The sequence below is a fragment of the Bos indicus genome, chromosome 5, assembly GCF_029378745.1.
Source record: "Bos indicus isolate NIAB-ARS_2022 breed Sahiwal x Tharparkar chromosome 5, NIAB-ARS_B.indTharparkar_mat_pri_1.0, whole genome shotgun sequence".
In the NCBI taxonomy this organism is placed as follows: Eukaryota; Metazoa; Chordata; class Mammalia; order Artiodactyla; family Bovidae; genus Bos; species Bos indicus.
This window is the reverse complement of record NC_091764.1, coordinates 56,808,460-56,828,462: the sequence shown is the minus strand read 5'-3', so window position 1 is coordinate 56,828,462 and position 20,003 is coordinate 56,808,460. Positions and strand designations below refer to the sequence as shown.

The 20,003-nt window shown below is 37.1% G+C and overlaps 1 protein-coding gene across 1 annotated transcript; it reads right to left on the bottom strand.

The window, feature by feature from the left end:
* Positions 1-1,006: 1,006 nt before the first annotated feature.
* On the bottom strand, positions 1,007-18,615 carry PRIM1 (DNA primase subunit 1). The gene is made up of 13 exons (XM_019960996.2): positions 18,426-18,615; positions 17,512-17,669; positions 13,955-14,061; positions 13,799-13,872; positions 12,299-12,435; positions 11,811-11,869; positions 10,573-10,682; positions 9,981-10,072; positions 9,670-9,811; positions 7,313-7,382; positions 6,818-6,903; positions 2,562-2,660; positions 1,007-1,123 (listed from the first exon to the last, which is right to left on the bottom strand). The coding sequence occupies exons 1-13, from the start codon at positions 18,526-18,528 to the stop codon at positions 1,104-1,106; spliced, it is 1,257 nt and encodes a 418-aa protein (XP_019816555.1). The 5' UTR covers positions 18,529-18,615; the 3' UTR covers positions 1,007-1,103.
* Positions 18,616-20,003: the final 1,388 nt, after the last annotated feature.

The window sequence follows — 20,003 nt, the reverse complement described above, 5'->3', positions numbered from 1 at the left end:
TTTTTTTCTTAAAAAATTAGAAAAGAGAAAGAAATGCAAGGCATTTCAGTGTGTTGACTGTATTACACCATCTGTTTTATATAAGTCAAAAGACAAAAGAAAAAAGACTGTGGCTATGGTGAAAACAATGTTATAGGTAATGCAAAGAAAGGAAAATTTTCATACCCCATGGAAAGCACCAGCCTGAAAGCCAGCTTCTCAATGTTTCTCAAAAGACAATGTAAACCAGAACGACTGTTTTGTTTATACTGGCTGTAAAATCAGGCAAAAGAAATCTGACATTTCAGAATCTATCACATGAAGTCAAATATGGAAGAAATGAAACCTTTAAAATTTAAATTTTAAAAAAACACTTAAATTTAAAGTGGAGATCTACAAAGTCCAAGTGTTTTGACAAGTACAAAAAGTTTTATGCTGGTGAAGTGGTTTATTTTTTCTAAATTGCTTAGAAAATTATTCTCTGAGGGAAGAAGGAGCTACAATTGCCAACAGTTGTAAAAAATACTAGGCTCTAATATTGCAACAGTATTAAGTCATATCTTTTGAATTAAAGTTATAGTAGGTTTAGATGCCCATTTTAAAATGATTTTTTAAAAGACAAGGAGTGGGGTGTGGCCTGACCAATAAAAGTATCAGTAAACAAAATGAGGAAGTTACTGAATATACACTCCAGGTATAATTAACTTAAGTGTTAATTAAGAACTTAAGAACAAAACCCTCATACACCTAGAAATATGGAGGTTGAATCTGGTGAACTGACATTAAAGTCTTGGTCATATTACTACTCACTTACTTCTATACATGGCAACTACTAAAAGTTAGTACCTGTATCAGTAATCTTAGAATTATAATATTAAATTTTACAGATTAATCTGCATTCACTTATATCCTCCCATTATTGCTCCTTCCAGGAATCTGAACATTTTCCTTTGGTGGTTTCCCGAATCTTTTCAACATAATTCTTTCTCAAGAAAAGGAAATTTTGCTTTGAGCATTAAGACACATACACAGTTCTGCTACGTTTATTAAATGGCTCTTGAAGTATTTGATTCTTGGTTGAAGGTAGACGATAATCCATATTCATATAAAAGGAGCTGTTATCTTCAGAAGTCTTTTTGTAAATCTAAAATAGGATAGATTTTTATCAAGGATAGTAAAGGAAAACAAAGCTCATTTATTTCACATTCTGATTTGCTTAATGCTTCCATTAAATTCACATCATGCATAAAGATTTGCTTTCACATTTGCTGAAGCCCACATTATAGGCTGAGTTAGTACAGAACGAGAATACAAAGGACTTAATATGCCGCATTGGAATGGCAGCTTCAATGAGGCTTTCCAAGTTCAGAGTCATCACTGTTCATTCAACAAGCACGTATTTGAGTGTCTACTATGAGTAGAGCATTATCTTAGGCACTACTATTTAATCATCACACGTTTTATTAAAAAATGAAGTGGAAAGGGGGCTTGCATTTCTACAACATTGCCAATTTTCTATGGTATTCATCAATCTCTTGAATAATACTACTGATTTTTTTCCTTTTGCCTTACACATATGCTTGGGTGTCTCCTAGTCAAAGAACTTGATAAGCTCATTGAAATGTTCCTCTTGCTTGGCTTCTGCACTTAGATCTTTCAGCTTCCCCCAAAAATCATTATCAAGTTTCAAGGATGGCTCTAGTATCTGCATGTTTTGGAGATCTCCAGCTCTATTGTCCTAATACTAACAGCTCATTCTATTCCCTGTTTCTCCCCAGATACTGCTAGTAGATTTATCTTTCTAGGCACAACTTTCTAGATACAACAAATCATGATACTCCCTTCCTCAAAAAGCTTTAATTGCTTCCCTGTTTATGTGAAGTAAACTCAAACTCCCAAGTCTGGAATTCAAGGCAATCTACACTGTGGCTTCTTTGAATTTCTATCTCATCACTTCCTGATGCATCTTTTTCCAAATAAGCTATGCTACTTGATGGCCTCTAGAGTGACTTGATGCTTTCCTGCTTCTATGCCTTTGTTTCTGCTGTTCCTTGGAGAATGAACAACCTGTCTCCTTTCTCTACTCTTGTATCTCTATCTCATCAAATCTGTTTGTGGAATTCCTACTCATACCTCAAGGCCTGATATATTGGCACTGGGGACTAGAATTCATACAGTAGTTCACTGAATAGAGTTAAATGCCATTCTTTTCGTATAAAATCTTCCCAGGTTCTCTCAGTCAGATGAGACCTCTATTGCTTTTTTAGCATTTTATACTTTTTTTCTTTTTTTGGTATCAGTTAGTACTCCCTAAGGGCAGGGAGCCATAGTGTGGAATTCATCCTAGTATAATTCATTTTTATTTTTCTCATAGAACCTGACATATAGAAAGTGTTAAATGAGTATGTGCTGAATTGAATTAAGGGACCTCAGTTTTCAAAACACTAAAGATAGTAAGATAAACTAGTAACTTTTCTTGAGAGGGCAAAGATTAGAGCTCTAAAAATTGTTCACTTGCTAGATGTTTTAAACTGCTCATACTAAGATCAAAATAGCTATAAGGGAAAGGTATAGAATCTTACCACTCTTCTTGAGAAGTTCTCCTTTTCGGGATTTATCCAGGTTTTCAAGAAACTGCTCAAAAACTTTTACAAAAGGAGCTAGACTGGTCCTCTTATAATCTAAATTATGAAGACCATGAGTTATAATTAGCATTTTGGCAGCAAGAATAACATGAAAGTATAACTTTTAGTCTCTTGTAAAAATGCTATAGAATAGTGCTGTGCAATAGAAAATAATGAGAAATGTATAATTTAAAACACTCTAGTAGCCACATTAAAAAGGTGAAATTAACTTTAATAGTATATTTTATTTAACCCATTATATCTAAAATATTTCAACATATGATAAAAAGTGAATGAAGTTGCTCAGTTGTGTCCAACTTTTGCGACCCTATGGACTGTAGCCTACCAGGCTCCTCCATCCATGGGATTTTCCAGGCAAGAATACTGGAGTTGGTTGCCATTAAAGACTGAAATATTTTACATTGTTTCATACTAAGTCTTTGAAATGTAGTATTTTGTACTTAAAGTATAACTCAATTTATTAACAGATACTATATTATCATATCATTGGAAATACTTGATCTAGATTTAAAAAAGCAAGCTTATATAACTAATTTTTCTAACATGCTTAAAAGTTTTCTAACAATTGAATCAGTTATCAGTTTTTAAGCTTAAATTACTTAAAATTAACAAAACAAAACAAAACCCTGTTCTTTAGTTATACTAGCCACATTTCAAATGCCTAATAGCCACACTGTAGCTAATATATTATAGACAGTGCTGCTCTAAAACATCCAAACCATATGTATATAACTACTCTAGTAGGCTTTCTGGTACTAGACCAACATCATCTACTGCTATGTATTAAGTCCCACCAAACACTCCTTTCTTTGGAAATTGTGGCTTCAATAATAAATAGTTTTACCAACAGATCAAAACACTGAAAATGTGAAGTGAGGACCATACCTTCTAGAAACAATCAGAAATTTATAGTCACATGCATTAAGTACAGATATTTTTTGATTTATAAAAGTCTTAAAAATGTATATAAAACTTTGAATACAGAATCTTAATCATCCATTTAATTATACAATCTATAATTAATACCCAAAGGAAGGGAAAAAATCTAATTGAGATCAAAATGAGATTTGGATTTTATCTGCATGGAATTAAGAATACTCATAATAGTTTACTAAAAAGAATTTAAAGAAAAAAAAAAAAGCAAAGGAACCAAGGACTTCTCTGGTGGTCCAGTGGTTAAGACCCCATGCTTCCACTGCAGGGTAGGGTTCCATCCCTGATCAGAGAACTAAGATCCCACATGCCATAATTATTTATTGAGTACTATGCTAAATTATAAAAAAGTATAATCCATACAAACTACTTCATCTCAATAAATTTTTATGTTTTAAAATATTTATTTATTTATTTGGGCCACTCTGTGAGGCTTGCAGGATCTTAGTTCCCTGACCAGGGATGGAACCCAGGCTCCTTGCAGTGGAGGTATGGAATCCTAACCACTGGACCATCAGGGAATTCCTTCAAGAAGCTTTTAAATGAATTGGAAAAACAACTCCTCTATGTAGTAACAGAAGACAATATATAATTAAAGGCCAAACAGGCATACGGATAATTTTGTGTCCAAAGAACTGACCAATCAAAGTTGACTGAGGTAGCTATGAACTGGGTCTTAGAAAAAAGATTTAATTAGATAGTCAGCGAGGAGGGTAGAGAACATACCAGTATTTGGGAAGTAGAAGGGAAGGAGCAAATGGTACTAATATGAAAATGGACAAAAGTTTAGAATCATAGAAATTAAAGAAATAATAAGGAACTTAAATATCACCTATGCCAGCCTCCCACCTAATCTAAAGCATCCCTGACTTACTCATGGCTAATAGCCTTTATGAATACTTGAAAGTGCAGTTTATTTCTGAACACATTTATTATAAAGCTTCTCCTTATAGGGAGCCAAAACTTGCTTTCTTAAAACCTCTGAACAAAGTAAAAAGATGTTCACAAAGAGATACAATTAAATTTATTATTTTTTTATTATTAAATTAAAAAAGTTGTGTTAAAAGTAATTTGTTAAAAAGAAAATAATACTAACAGGTTTATGTGGGAAAAAATAGCAGCTCCCACCTTTCCATCTTCTTGAATGGCAACTACTTTTTTCTTTTCTAGCACTTATTTCTAAAAATGAATACTTCCATTTTTACTTAGAAATTTAAGGCCATTCTTCCTAGGTCCATGGCTTTTTTGTGGGGAGGGATTGTAGGAAGGGGTCTGAAAGCTCTTAAGATCTTCTCTTAATTCTGAGTGTTAAATTTCAAAACGACGTGCCTTGGTGCAGGCGTATCATTCTCATTATGCTGAGCCCTTTTAACAAAGGGCTCATTTTTGGGATGTTTTCATATATAATTTTGACAATTTTTTCCATCCCTATTTTATTTGTTCTTTTTCTGTCAGATATTAGACCTCTTGAATCAGTCTTTAATTTTATCTTTTTCCTCCTTAAAAAACATAAACTAACTTGTCTTTTTTTTTTACTACTTTCTAGGAAGTCTCCTCTTTTCTTTTCCAGCCCTTCCAGTGAAAGTTTTATTCTAACAATTATGTTTTTGATTTCTAAGTCCTCTTTCTTAATCTGAATGTTTTTTTTTTTTTTTCCCCATAGCATTCTGGTCTTGCTTCATGGATACACTGTCTTCTCTTAATCTCTGAGGATATCAGTATTTTTTAAAAAAGGTTTCCTCTGTTCCTTGCATTCTTTATTTCCCCTGAGTTCTTTTTTTTTTCAGTTTATTATTATCCAGTTTATTTGTTCGAGACTTTTGTGCATTATTTTAAACAGAATGCTTGTAATCATTTTATAAATATTGATTGAGGAACGTACCTTGTTTATGTTAGAGCTGAAATATATGAAGTGACATTTGAGCTTGGATTCTGAAAGCAAGGTAGCAACATTTGACTAAAAAGATCAATCAGAGATCCGTTCTGCCCATTACAGTAGTCACAAGTCACATGAGCCTATTTAAATTAAATGAAGCTAAAAATTCAGTTTCTCACATTTTAAGTTATCAAAAGTCACGTGAAAAGGCTAGTGATTACCATTTGGACAGTGCATGACATTTTCATCACAGAAGGTACTGTTGAGCTATTGCTATAGTGTCTCTTGGATGTTGGTATAAGATTTGACTTTCACTAACAGTGTCAGACTTTATTTTTTTGGGCTCCGAAATCTCTGCAGATGGTGACTGCAGCCATGAAATTAAAAGACGCTTACTCCTTGGAAGCAAAGTTATGACCAACCTAGATAGCATATTCAAAAGCAGAGACATTACTTTGCCAACAAAGGTCCGTCTAGTCAAGGCTATGGTTTTTCCAGTGGTCATGTATGGATGTGACAGTTGGACTGTGAAGAAGGCTAAGCACCGAAGAATTGATGCTTTTGAACTGTGGTGTTGGAGAAGACTCTTGAGAGTCCCTTGGACTGCAAGGAGATCCAACCAGTCCATTCTGAAGGAGATCAGCCCTGGGATTTCTTTGGAAGGAATGATGCTAAAGCTGAAACTCCAGTACTTTGGCCACCTCATGTGAAGAGTTGACTCATTGGAAAAGACTCTGAGGCTGGGAGGGGTTGGGGGCAGGAGGAGAAGGGGACGACAGAGGATGAGATGGCTGGATGGCATCACTGACTCGATGGATGTGAGTCTGAGTGAACTCCGGGAGTTGGTGATGGACAGGGAGGCCTGGCGTGCTGTGATTCATGGGGTCGCAAAGAGTCGGACACGACTGAGCAACTGAACTGAACTGAACAGGCCGTTTTATACTCCCAGCTCTTTCAAATTATTGGATATACAATTCAGTTACAGTTTAGACATATATTTAACATAACACTCATCTGGATACAAAAACAAGTAGAGAACAAAATACTGCATACATGGTAGTTGTTAAGTAAATAGTTATTGAATCTAAAACTATGAGATTCAAACAACTGTCAAAATCAATTGACAATTCAATCTTTCAGTATAGATCCTGGCATTAAATGTTACTTTGTGAATATTTGTTGACTCACATTGGATTCAACAGCACCATTTGGGCAACTGATGAAGGAGAGAAACATTGTGATCATATTATTTGCTACTGAGCTGGTTTCAGGATAAAAAATGATCCATTCTGGTCTGAATCCAAGGCAAATTAATTACTGAGTCACAGAAAGATGTCAATATAAAAAGATTATGTTAAAGTGAGACTTCAATATACTAACCTACCTCTGGTTCTGTGTTTAGTATCAGATTCAGTTCCATTCTCTTTTTCTTCTTTACTAGAAATAACATCCAACTCATGGCAAATGGAACTACAAATAATAGAAGAAGATAATTTAAAAGTTGATTCTTGGTCAGTATTACCCAGTGTATGAAAGCACATGAATCTCACAAGATTTTTTGTGAAAAAAATGTGGCCAAATAAATTTGGGATATTCTAAACATCATACTCTCTTTCTGGAGTTTTCCATGCATGTTAGCCTATTAAAGACTAGGAAATTTTGCTTAAGTCAACATTTCTCAAACTTATTTGAACTTTTTTTTGTATAATAGTAGCTGAAAAACCTGTGTTCTGTAGAACTCACTAGGAAATGCTCTTCTGGAAGGGCACCATCATACAGCCTCAGAGAAGCTGCCTCTCCAGAAGGGATCTAATCCAATTTACTTCACATTTATAATAGCCACAAACAAAAAAGGAGTGATCAGTGATCTGGAACATACCTTATGGTTGGAACAGTAAATGGATCAAATTGATCCACTTTCTGTAAGTCAATAGGCACAGAAATGCGACCTGTGAGAAACAAAAAAGCTGAATATTGTACAATACAAATAATTATAGGCTGTGTCCTATGAGTTATTTTTGGCTAAAACTTTAAGGCTTAGAAAAAGGGTTACACTAATCTGTTAAGAGTATTTATTTAGAAATATAAATTAAAAGTACTTTCCGGACTTCCCTGGAGGTCCAATGGTTAAGACTCCACATTTCCAATGCAGGGGGTATGATTCTATTCCTGACTAGGGAACTAAGATCCCACATGCCATGTGGCCAAAAAGTTTCAAAAAATACATAAATACAATAAAATTGGGTCTTAAAAAAAAAGTACTTTCACATTAGTGCCTTTTATTTCTCTAAAAACACCAAAAAAAAAAAAAACAAAAAAATAGATGTGAAAGACTGTTGAGCTATTACCTAGTTGCTCTTATATCCATTTTGATTTCTGTTTTCCTCTTCCCTATATCTTCCAATATGTAAGTACTGAACAATCTCAAATTTAGTGAGTCGTGAAGATGGAACACAAAATAGATGGAAGTAGTTTACTTCATTACTTTAATTTGCTGAAATCAAAACAGACACCTATGTGTTGAGCATCTTTGGAAATAATATAAATGACATATTACCCTTTTACAAAATCCACAACTGGGACATGACATAAAATTCATATCCGAAAAATGAGATAATGAATTTAAAGAATGGCAGGTGACTAACAAAATAATTAAGGAAATTGGGAGTTACTGGTGGAAGGCAGAGTGAAAAGACTATAGCCATTTAATGGGAAAAAGATATAATAAAAATGTATACTTACGAGTGAATGTAATTAGTTACTCAAATCTTGAATATTAAATAAGGGGAATACTCACTGAAGCTTTAGAATATTAAGATAAACATTAAGAAACATTAAGCTTACTACCAAAATAAACTGAAAACACATAATTGGCAGATTTGAAAAGGGGCTATATAAATGTACACACTACAGAGTCATTGTAGACTATTAAAGAAAACTAGGCAATTTGGAAATGGCAGCCCACTCCAGTGGTTTTGCCTGGAGAATCCCAGGGACGGGGGAGCCTGGTGGGCTGCCATCTATGGGGTCACATAAAGTCGGACACGACTGAGGCGACTTGGCAGCAGCAGCAGGCAATTTGGGAGTATTGAATATGTGACAGACACTTTTCTAAGCATTTTACCTTTTAGATCTTCACCATAAACCACTGAGGTATCTCCATTGTACAGATGCTAAAACCAAGGGTAGTTTGCTTAACTTCCCACAGCAAGTGGCAGAGTTGAATTGTTGACACTAAAAAGGGTAACTAGATACTTCTAATTGTGTCCTCTAGTTGGATGGAGCAAAGTTTATGCCACTGTCTCAACTATCATACTTATTGTAAAGTCAGTTTTAGTCCATCAAATCTTATCCAGAGAGTGAAAGAAGAAAGCTAAATCTATTGAAAAAGACCTGAGGGAAGCAGCATAGTGGAAAGAGCATGGAACTTTTTTTTAAATTGGAGTATAGTTGCCTTACAGTGTTGTTAATTTCTGCTGTACAGCAAAATGAATCAGTTCTATGTATACATATACCCACCCCCACTTTTTAAGATTTCCTTCTCATTTAAGTTACCACAGATGATTCGTACAGGTTCCTGAGCTATACAGTAGGTTCCCATTATTTAATTACATAGTAGTATATATATGTCAATCCCAATCTCCCAATTCATCCCACCCTCTGCTTCCACCTTGGTAACCAGAAATTTGTCCTCTACATCTGTGATTCTATTTCTAAAAAGCACAGAACTTTGAGTCTTAAGAATTGAACTCTGTTATCAGTTCTGACATAATTTTTTTATTTTTGGCCATACTACGAGGCTTGTGGGATCTTAGTTCCCCAAATGGCAATAGAACCTGGTCCCCATGAGTGAAAGTGCTGAGTCCTAACCTCCCTGGATCACTAGGGAATTCCCCAAAATTTGTTTTAAGACTGTGGACAAATCACTTTAACCTCTCGAGCCACTGTTTTCTCATCTGTACAATATGTGCTATTGTTTTGTGATTTTTAAGTTCCTCTCCAACTCTACTTCTAACGCTGAACCTTGGAAACCCAACTGAAAATTATTTACATAGTGGAAACTCATTGAATAGCTATTAACTGACAATGGAAAAATAAGTTAATTCAGATATTAGCTGACAGAACAATTCTTCAAGCTTTACTATTTCAGACATTCACACCCAGTGACATGCTTTCTATAACAAAAAATAACTTTGATTTTTCTTTTGTTTTTCTTATTTTTTTTTTACATAGTACCTGTTTTAGGATGAACACTAAAAGGGCTCTTCAGTAAATGATTGATTCCTTTGCTAACATTGATATCCAGTCGTGGAAAACAATACTGGAGCATGATCTCCCACTCAAGCCAGAGTCCACATTTGTCGTTTTTGTTGTTTTTCTAAAAACAGATGCAAGTCCAGCATGAGGATCAGTAGGAACTTTTGAAGATTTATTTAAGGTGGTGAAAAAATGATCTTCAACCATCTTTAACTTAGTAAGCGAAAAAATGATAATTTAATTAAGAATTGCATTGTTGTATTTGTAATATAGATTTCAATGGAATATACCTGATATTTGTTGATGGTGTTCTTCAAAGTCTCCCAACGCTGAGGTGAATTGCTCTGCCTTTGGAAGCCTTGTTGAAGTTCATCACGCACTGGTGATGGATCATTAAGGAACACACTCATTTAGGGTACATCAACAAACAACTTATTTTCAATGTGTATTACCACAAGGATATCTAAAGATTACACAGTAATTATTGTCTTCTAAAATACAAATATTAAACACAAAACCTTAGAAAAATTCCCCTGTTAAATTGTATTAGGTACGACAGAAAGAATGCCAAAATAGCTGTAAGGTTTAAGGTAAAACTGGTCCGTGATCTGTATATATTTTGATGATGATTTTGCATTCGTTAAGTAGTCACTAATTTTAGGAGGATCAACTTCCAAAATGAGGAAATTTATTTACAAAACAGCCTCACTTCTTATTATATTCCAGACTAGAGATTAAAAAAAAAATGCAGAAATACAGGAGATGTTTTGAGTAAAAAGGTTAAAACTATATAAGTACATGAGAACATGCAGGTAGAACAAATTTATAATATCATAGGTCAGTACAAGTAGCTCACATAGAAATGGTCTTGGGAAAGGATATTTTCAGGAACAAGGGCTAAAATTTTATCCCAACTTTGTTTATTCTCAAGAATATCTTGATCAACTAAGGCATATTGTTCAAAGTATTTTTTTATTATGTTTATAGATTTTCTGTAGGAACAATAATAACAAAGTCCCAACACTATTAGCGACATATATGGCACATGGCTTTTGTTCACTAGGGAGGCTAGTACTTATTTTCACTGAATTTCTAGAACTTAATTAGATAAAATGGGAATTATATCTCTTCATAGGGTTATGAGAGTTAAATGAAACACTCTAAGGGGAAAGAACCTAGCGTAATACTTGGCTTAGACTAGATATTCAAGAAATGTTTACTTCTTAAATCCCACAATTTAGAAGGTTAATAGCATCATAGACATGTAACAAGGGCAGAAAGCAACCAAATCAGGACAATGTAATAATACATCAGTAGTAGGATGTGGGATACAATCCAGTTTCTATTCCGAATTGCTTGCTTTAGCATCTCAACAGTTACAAAGTGCTTTGCATTTTGAATTTAGACTTTGCAACTACTGTTTTATGTATATATATTTGTATGTTAGGTTACTAGCTTTTATTTTATTATTATTATTTTTTTGGCTGCACAGCACACAGCATGCAGGATCTCAGTTCTCCAGTCAGGGACTGAACCCATGACCCATGCAGTGGAGGCAGAGAGTCTTAACCACTGGACTGCCAGGGCCTTTCTATTGTTTCATTTAATCTCTGCCACAACTCTGAGATAGATGGAGTCGACACTGTTCTCCCCATACTGATAAGAAACAGAGTCTCTAATATTTTATCAAGGTCATATTAAAGTGGCAAAATAGGGATTCTTACTTCTAATGCAATGCTCTTTCCATTATCCTAGAGAAGTAGTGAATTCAATGGAAAGGGTATGGTCTTTGGAATCAAGCAGACAAGGACATATATCCTGATTTTAATAATTACTTGCATAAAGCCAAACAAATTATAAAATCTCTCCAAATCTCACTTCTCTCATCTATAAGTGGAGATAACCATCATGTATCTAATGCGGTTGTTGTGAAGACCAATAAAAACATTTGTGAAACACCTATCAAGAATACTGGAATGTACAAAACAGACAATTAATTAATTCTGGCTATTACTGTTGTAAAATGCTACCCTGGTGCAGAAAATTGATAAAGTAATTCTAAAAGCACATGCAGGTAAATCAGACACAACTTAAACTTCATGGAGTCTTCCCCAACAGACCTGACAAAAGGGTGAATTTTTTCACTTAGGTGAACTTTCTTTTTAACATCTTGACCACCCTGAAAAACAAACCATCAAAAACAAACAAACAAACAAACACTTCATGTATATTATATAACATAAATGAAATAAATCAAAATTTTCTTTAACGTGTTCTAAAGATATTGATTAAATTCTGTCAAAGTATAGAATCTTGGATGCCATTTTATACAGTCTCAATACCTGTAATTTTCTTGGTTAACTTTACTTGACATACTTGGACCAGAAAAGTAAACCAAACTTCCTTTTGCTACAAAGGAGGATACTTACAGCAAAATATGAGATATCTTAAAAAAATGTAACTACTATGATTTTAACTGATCTGCTGGTAAAATCATTTACTCTGAAATATGAATACTTAAAAGATAGTTTGTTTTGTTACTAAGCATACAAGACTGGGTAATGTCTAGCTAACGAAATAATGTAAACTATCATTAAGAAGACCTTACCTTTACAAGACTCAAATATTCAACTATCCCAGAACGTACTGCAGAGGACAGTTTTCTAACTGATTCATCACAGACCCAACAATGAACACCTCTCCTTCCAGAATATACCCAGAGACGATGTTTAAATCCAAAGTCCTCTGAGGAGGGAAGAAAGCATCGGTTTTAAAATAAATTTGTAAATTTCTGGTTCTTGCATACTTCTCTAGCTTGATTTTTTTTACCTCTTATCCACATGTACTCATCTTAACTATACTGCAGTTGACCCTTGAACAAAGTGGGATGCCGACCCTCCCACTAGAAAATCCACATAAAACTTATGGTTGGCCCTCCATAGAAACAGTTCCTTGAACTTCCTGGGTGGTCCAGTGGTTAAGAATCTGCCTGCCAATGCAGGGGACACAAGTTTGATCCTTGATCAGGGAAAATTCCACATGTTGTGGGGCAACGAAGCCTGTGTGCCACAACTATGGAGCCTATACTCTGCAATAAGAAAAGCCTGCACGCTATAACGAAGAACAGCCCTCCCTGTCAACTAGAGAAAGCCCATGTCTAGTGATGAAGACCCAGTGCAGCCAACAAATAAATATGTGTGTGTATATATATATATATGTGTGTGTGTGTGTGTATATGTGTGTGTGTGTGTGTGTATATATATAAAAGGACGAGTTCCTCTGCATCAGCAGTTCCTCTATATTTGTGGTTCCACATCTGCAGATTTAACCAACTATGAAGCATATAGTATTGCAGTATTTACTATTGAAAAAAATCTGTATAAGTAGACTTGCGCTGTTCAAATTCATGTTGTTCAAGGGTCAACTGTACATTATTTGTACTTTCCCATGCTCCCTGAGCTCTTGCCTTCAGTTCTTTACTTATTCTGTTACTCTGCTAAGAATTTCTTCATGCCCCACTACTTCCATTTCTCTCCCTGACCAATTGCCATTTCTCTCTAAAGATCCAGTCTAAGAATATTAAAAGAGGTAACAAATTTAAAGTGTTTGGAACAGTGCCTGGTACATAATAAGCCTCTTATATAAAGTTAGTCATTATTGTTATCCTTACCATCACCTCTTCCAGGAAGCCTTTTCTGATCTAATATCTTCCCATTCCTGTATGCACTCCTGCTGTTCTATATCCCCATAGCACCCTGTACATATTAACACATATGTAATCCTGAATTTTCTTGTTTCCTCTTTAGACTGCATAACTTACTTGAGGTAAGAATTGTTATCTTTCATAGTTCCCTCACTTAGGACAGTAACTGGCATGCAAGAGTTGCTCAACAGATGACTGAATTGGGAAAAAAATTACATGATTTGATCAACAGGTTTATCAAAGTTTTAACTACAACTTTAATCTTTTATTTTCCCATCATATATTTCAAAGAAACATGTCAGAAATTTATGAGAATTGATTATAAAAATGGTGTAGACAGATTAATATTCAGAAGAAAAGAAGATTCTTGCATGGTGACCCCATTTAGATACTGCTAATACTTGCCTTTCAGTGCTCGGTCGATGATATGTATGGCCATCGTCATGAGGGTCCAGCACTTGGAACATATGTCTGCAGAACTGGGGCAGGATGATCATTACTCACTGTCAGTGATATCACCCCCCCCCCCCCCCCGCCACTAGCAAAGCATGCCGAGCTCACCTGCAACATCTCCTCACATCGTCATAGTCTGTCATGTCAATGTCAAACACCAGTTCTTTTTCCTGAGCCTGGAAAGCTCCCAGCTTCACTGTATTGTGTTGATTGGGCTAAAGGGACAAAATATCAATCAGTTTCTATGAGAGCTGCCACAGTGTCAGATATGCTAATTTCCTACCTATAAAGAAAAAGGTGCCAAAGAGAAGGAAAGAAACCATATACTGCCAAGTCTGTCAGTGACTGACATTGGCTGGATCCTATACAGCCAGAAGTGATGACAGTGTAACTTTCATCTACTAAAAACAAGGTTTGATAAATGTTTTACCATAAGTTATGTTTTCTTATAATCCTATTGAGATATAATTGACATAAGACATTGTATAATAAACATTTGTTGATCAATAGAAATCATAATAAAGCATTTTTAGGTTTCTGATCAGGAAAGGTCCATACAAATAATTAGAAGCCTACTGCAAGATATTTTAAGGACCTTTAATTGTTATTGGGCATATAAGTAACAAAAATGTGTTTAAAATTTTTCAATAATTCAAAAAGATCTCCCAAGTCAGTCTGGCTCAAGCTGTAAGTAATTTCCTTTGAGGCTATGGAGTATCTGGTAAAGAAGATAGACTGAATGCAAATACTTATTTGGCTTTCTCTAAACCTGTACAAAAATAATTTTTTCTTTTTAAAGACAGGTATAAGTCTTTTTAAAAAGAACCAGAGAGGAGACAATACCACCACAATTTTTATAAGGAGATTCAAAAAGCTGAATCTTCAGCTCTCAGTAAAGAAAGAACAAGAAGAAACCCAGTTTACATCTCAGAATCCCCAAGTCTTAGGAAGAGGTGACAACACGTATCTCTGGAGCTGAGATTAAAAACAGGAGGATTGGTTACAAACCTGTTTATGAGGTAGTTAGTACTAAACCTACTCTGTGGAGCTAGGTGACTGTGCTTCCATTTCCCTGGCAGACACCTGAATCATTACCTGGAGAGCATAAAACAGAGGGTCCCTGGACTGAGAAGGGGAGAGTAGGCACAGCTGAAAAAATGTTGTACTGTACAGATATTCAGGGGATTAATTAGACATTTACTTGTGGAATGTTGAGACCTAGCTGTCTCCTCTGTACCTTTCCACTGCCGCCCCAGGCAGGAGACAGGAAGATTCCTCTCTGAAGCCTGACCAGGTGTGTCAGGCATTGTTATTAGGCTCTAGGAACAGATCAGTGATCAACTGGAGTTTTCATTCTGGCAAAGACCTAGAGAAACTGACACCAGAGCTTCCCGCAATAAAATGGCCCAGTCAGATCACTCTGTAGTAAAGAAATCTCAGCCATGTACACAGAGCTTCCAATCAGCTCTTTGGTACTCTATTCTTAAATATAAGCAACAAGCAAGACATTACCAGATATATGAGGAAAACCTCTGATAAAAGTGGAAAAACAGAAAAAAATGTAACTGTAGATAAAACAACCTGTGTAACAGAAGAAAATGACAGGTAAAAACCTGTCATTGGTATCTTCAGCAGGATCAGATACATCAATGAAAAGAGTACAGGATATGTGAGAAAAAAAAGGTTCTTGGAAATGAAAACATAATAGCAGAAATGAAAACCTCTGAGGAAATTCCCCAGAAAGCAGAGAAAATGAAAACAATAAGTAGGAAAAGAGACTTCTCTGGTGGTCTAGTGGTTAATACTCTGCACTTCCAATACAAGGGGGCCTGGGATTCAATCCCTGGTCAGGGAACTAGATTCCACATGCCACAACTAAAGATTCCATATGCTGCAATGAAGACTGAAGGTTCCTTGTACCTTAGTTAAGACCCAGCACAGCCAAAAAAAAAAAAGAGGTTGCCTCTTGGGAACAGAAAATAGGGGCAAAAGTAGGATACCAAAAAAAAAAAAAAAAAAAAGCCTAATTAATAGTAGTTGATTTTGTAAACTATGTGCATATATAACCAATAAAAACACACAAAGATGATGTATAGATGCCTGTCTTGGCCCAATTTAAGAAATGACACCTTTTCCCCCTTCTGTGCTAGGGAGGAGTAGAGTGACACCTTGGCTCTTCTATAGAGACTTCAGTTTTAATCTCCATCCCTAAAAGAGGAGAAACCTGCTCCAAAGTATTTTCCCTGCCTGCCTTTTCTTACCTCCTCTCCCTTTCCTTTGGGATTTAGAGTCAGAAAACCTGGATTTAGGTCCTATCTCCCTCATTTAGAAATTGTGTAACCTAGGCCAAATTATCTAAGTTCTCTTTTTTAAAAAAGAATAATGAAGAATGATATGAAAAACAAGTTATACATTAAGAAAAAGCTCCATACAAAAGCTATTATTCTATGTGTATCTTTTCCCTACCTGTGTATATTTTTAAAGAGAGAAAGAAGGGCAATTTTGGGCAATTATGTTCATTCATTCAACAGATACTCTCTCTGTCCGGCAGTATTCTAAGTACTTAGAATGTATCAGTGAGGGGAGAGGGTAGGAGGAAGGGCAGGCTGCAGGCCTCTTTGAGTAAGGACTTGAAGGTGAGAAAAATGAACCAAAAAGATGCTTCGGGAAATGGGTTCTAGGCCGTGGAAATTGATTGAGCACAGGTCAGTGTGACAGGAATGGAGTGAGTGAGGGAGAGAGAGTGGCTTACTCTGTGGAAAATGAGAAGCCACTGGAGAATGGTTTTGGGCAGATGAATCACGATGATCTTACTTGTTTTAAAAGGATCCTTTTGGCTGCCGTGTTGAGAATACAGTCTAGAGTCTACAGGAGCAAAGTGTTAGGAAGTTTTTACAATAATTCAGATAAGAGGTGATGGTGATGATAGTACCACTAGTAGCAGTGGTTAGTAGATATTATTATGGAAGAGCTAAAGAGATTACCTAGTGAAACAGACATAGGTGTGAGAGAGGAATCAAGAATGATTCTCTCCAATATCTTCTGTGTTCAACCATGCTGACTTCTTCATTTAGTCTTTAAAAAATGTTTTTTTATCTATTTGATTGTGCTGGCTCTTCGTTGCTGCATGGGCTTTCTCTAGTTTCAGTACACGGGGTTCTCATTGGAGTGGCTTCTCCTGTTGAGGAGCATGGCCTCTAGGGCGGCTGGGCTTTAGGTGCAGCTCTCAGGATCTAGAGCACAGGCTCATTAGTTGTGGCACACATGCTTAATTGCTCCATGGCATGTGGGATCTTCCTGGACCAGGGATTGAACCCATTTCCCCTGCATCCACTGTACCACCAGGGAAGTCCCTCATTTAGTCTTTTTTTTTTAAACATTTCTTTTTTAATGGACCTCATTTAGTCTTTTAGCCAGATACTGGCTGAAAGTTTTTTTGTCCTAGAGTGAATATACCCAATCCATTTCCAAATGATTTCCAGTCAGTAAAGTATCAAAGGATGTTAAAAAAAATTTTTTTTTTACTTTACAACTTTCTTACAAAAATGGTTGAAGTGTGGCTCTTCAAATAAAATAAACACTACAAATTTATCTCAAAATGCTAGGGGCACCAAACCTTTCTCGGTTTAAAAAGCAACAAACTACTTAAAAAAACGATTTCTTACTCTGTGGGAATATACTGCGCCAATATCAATCTTGTATGGATTCATTTTCTGCATCTCCTTTTCCAGATCACTTTGGTTGTTGAAGGATTGGTAGCGAATATAAATATCATCTTTCAATGTGAATGAAAATTCACGGTGCTGAAAGTAATTCTTTACCACTGCAAAATAAATGTACACCTTAAAGTTAATTTGGTACTTTATCCAGCTCAGAGCATTAAAACATTAACCAATGAGAAGATATTTTTAATGAGTCCTCTGCTCAACACTATGCTACATGTTAAAAAAAAAAAAAGGCAAGAGCTAGTTACTAATTTGAAGGGGTTTACAAAGATGAAGATAAAAATGCAGAAATATTTTCAATATGTAATACCACCTCTCTTTCCTTGGTGGGCACTAATAAATTCAAGCGGCAAGAGTTAAGTACCTCTCCTCTTTTAGGAGATGCCCCTCTGTCCCTGAGCAGATCACGACTTTGCAGCTTCATGCTATGACCCTGTACCTCCTCCCCTCCACCCCCCGCTCCCCTCACGCCCCGTGGTTGCAGGTAAACATCAAACGGAAAGTGAGTCCGACCATTTGAGCCGGAAAAATCTCATGGACTGAGGAGCTGGTGAGCTACAGTTCACAGGGTCGCAAAAAGTCGACATGACCGAGCGACTCAGCACACACTAACACGTAGTGGTAGTGGTAGCGGCTATACCCTTCCGTGTGCGGCGTAGGCTGGTCATTACATCCTCTCTCGGCCCATTTACCCCTCAGAGGTGACGGAGAGGGCTGGAGATAACAAACGAAGGTGCCCAGCACAACGCCTGGCGCACAGGAGGCACTTCATATTGTCATTCCAAGGTACCCTCCCAAAACCTCCTCACACGCCTTTGCAGACACACTACCACCCCTCTCCCTGCCTCCATCACCTCCGCCATAGTTGAGCCAGCGATAGTATTGGCCGTAGGGAAAGAGCCTTCGGTAATAAAGCTTAAGCAGCTCGGGCAGCTCGGCAGGATCAAACGCCTCCATGGAACACAGAATTCAACCGTGGGAGGACTACCGCAAGAATTGGCGGGAACCACACAGGCCAGCCTGAGCCACTGCGCAGGCGCATCGTGGCCACGGCCCGCCGTCCGCAGGGGCCGCTGGGAATTGTAGTTCCTATTTGGAGGCTGGCCTGGGCGAGGCCGCTTCTGACCGACTGGGCGTCCAGGGTAGCTCAGCTGGTAAAGAATCCACCTGCAATGGGAGACCGCGAGTTCGATTCCTGGGTCGGGAAGATCCGCTGGAGAAGGGATAGGTTACCCACTCCATTATTCTTGGGCTTCTCTGGTGGCTCAGACTGTAAAGAATCCGCTTGCAATGAGGGAGACCTGGTTTCCATCCCTGGGTTTGGAAGATGACTTGGAGAAGGGAATTGACTACCCACTCTGGTTTTCTGGCCTGGAGAATTCCATGGACAGAGGCGCCTGGCAGGCTATAGTCTATGAGGTCGCAAAGAGTCCGACTCGACTGAGCGACTTTCCCGTTCACTTTCTGGTCGAGGGCGGTGCTCCTGTGGTCTCTGCCCATTTGTTTCTTCGCTAGGTTCCCTGCACAGGTGGGACGAAGAAGACCACGCCCATTCCTGGACGATTTACTGCGGAAAGATGAGCCCTGGAGCATATGGTTGTTGTTCAGTCTCTCAGTCATGTCGGACTCTTTGCGACCCAATGGATTGCAGCACTGCCAGGCTTCCCTGTCCTTCACCATCTCCCAGAGCTTGCTCAAGCTCATGTCCATTGAGTCGATGATGCCATCCAGCCATCTCATCTTCTGTCGTCCCCTTCTCCTCCTGCCTTCAATCTTTTCCAACATCAGAGTCTTTTCAAATGAGTCGGCTCTTGCCATCAGGTGGCCAAAGTATTGGAGCTTCAGCTTCAGCATCAGTCCTTCCAATGAATTCAGGGTTGATTTCCTTTACGATTGACTGGTTTGATCTCCTTGCAGTCCAAGGGATTCTGAAGAGTCTTCTCCAACACCACAGTTCAAACACATCAATTCTTTGGTGCTCAGCCTTCTTTATGGTCCAACTCTCACATCCATACATGATTACTGGAAAAATCATAGCTTTGACTAGATGGACCTTTGTTGGCAAAGTAATGTCTCAGCTTTTTAATACGCTGACCAGGTTTGTCATAGCTTTTCTTCCAAGGAGCAAGTGTCTTTTAATTTCATGACTTCTTTCACCATCTACAGTGATTTTGGAGTCCAAGAGAATGAAGTCTGTCACTGTTTCCATTGTTCCATCTATTTGCTATGAAGTGATGGGACTGGATGCCATGATCCTAGTTTTCTGAATGTTGAGTTTTAAGCCAACTTTTTCATTCTTTTCTTTCACCTTCATCAAGAGGCTCTTTAGTTCCTCTTCGCTTTCTGCCATAAGGACGGTGTCATCTACCTATCTGAGGTTATTGATGTTTCTCCTGGCAATCTTGATTCCAGCTTGGGCTTCATCCAGCCCG

Excerpts from the sequence above, each read along its gene's own strand:
- PRIM1 (XM_019960996.2), bottom strand. The coding sequence starts at position 18,528 with ATGGAGGCGTTTGATCCTGCCGAGCTGCCCGAGCTGCTTAAGCTTTAT. Across the intron at positions 10,683-11,810 it reads AAAATTCACCCTTTTGTCAG|AAAATCTATAAACATAATAA; the intron begins GTCTGTTGGGGA and ends TTGTTCCTACAG. Across the intron at positions 7,383-9,669 it reads TAGTGTTCATCCTAAAACAG|GTCGCATTTCTGTGCCTATT; the intron begins GTACTATGTAAA and ends TGTTTCTCACAG.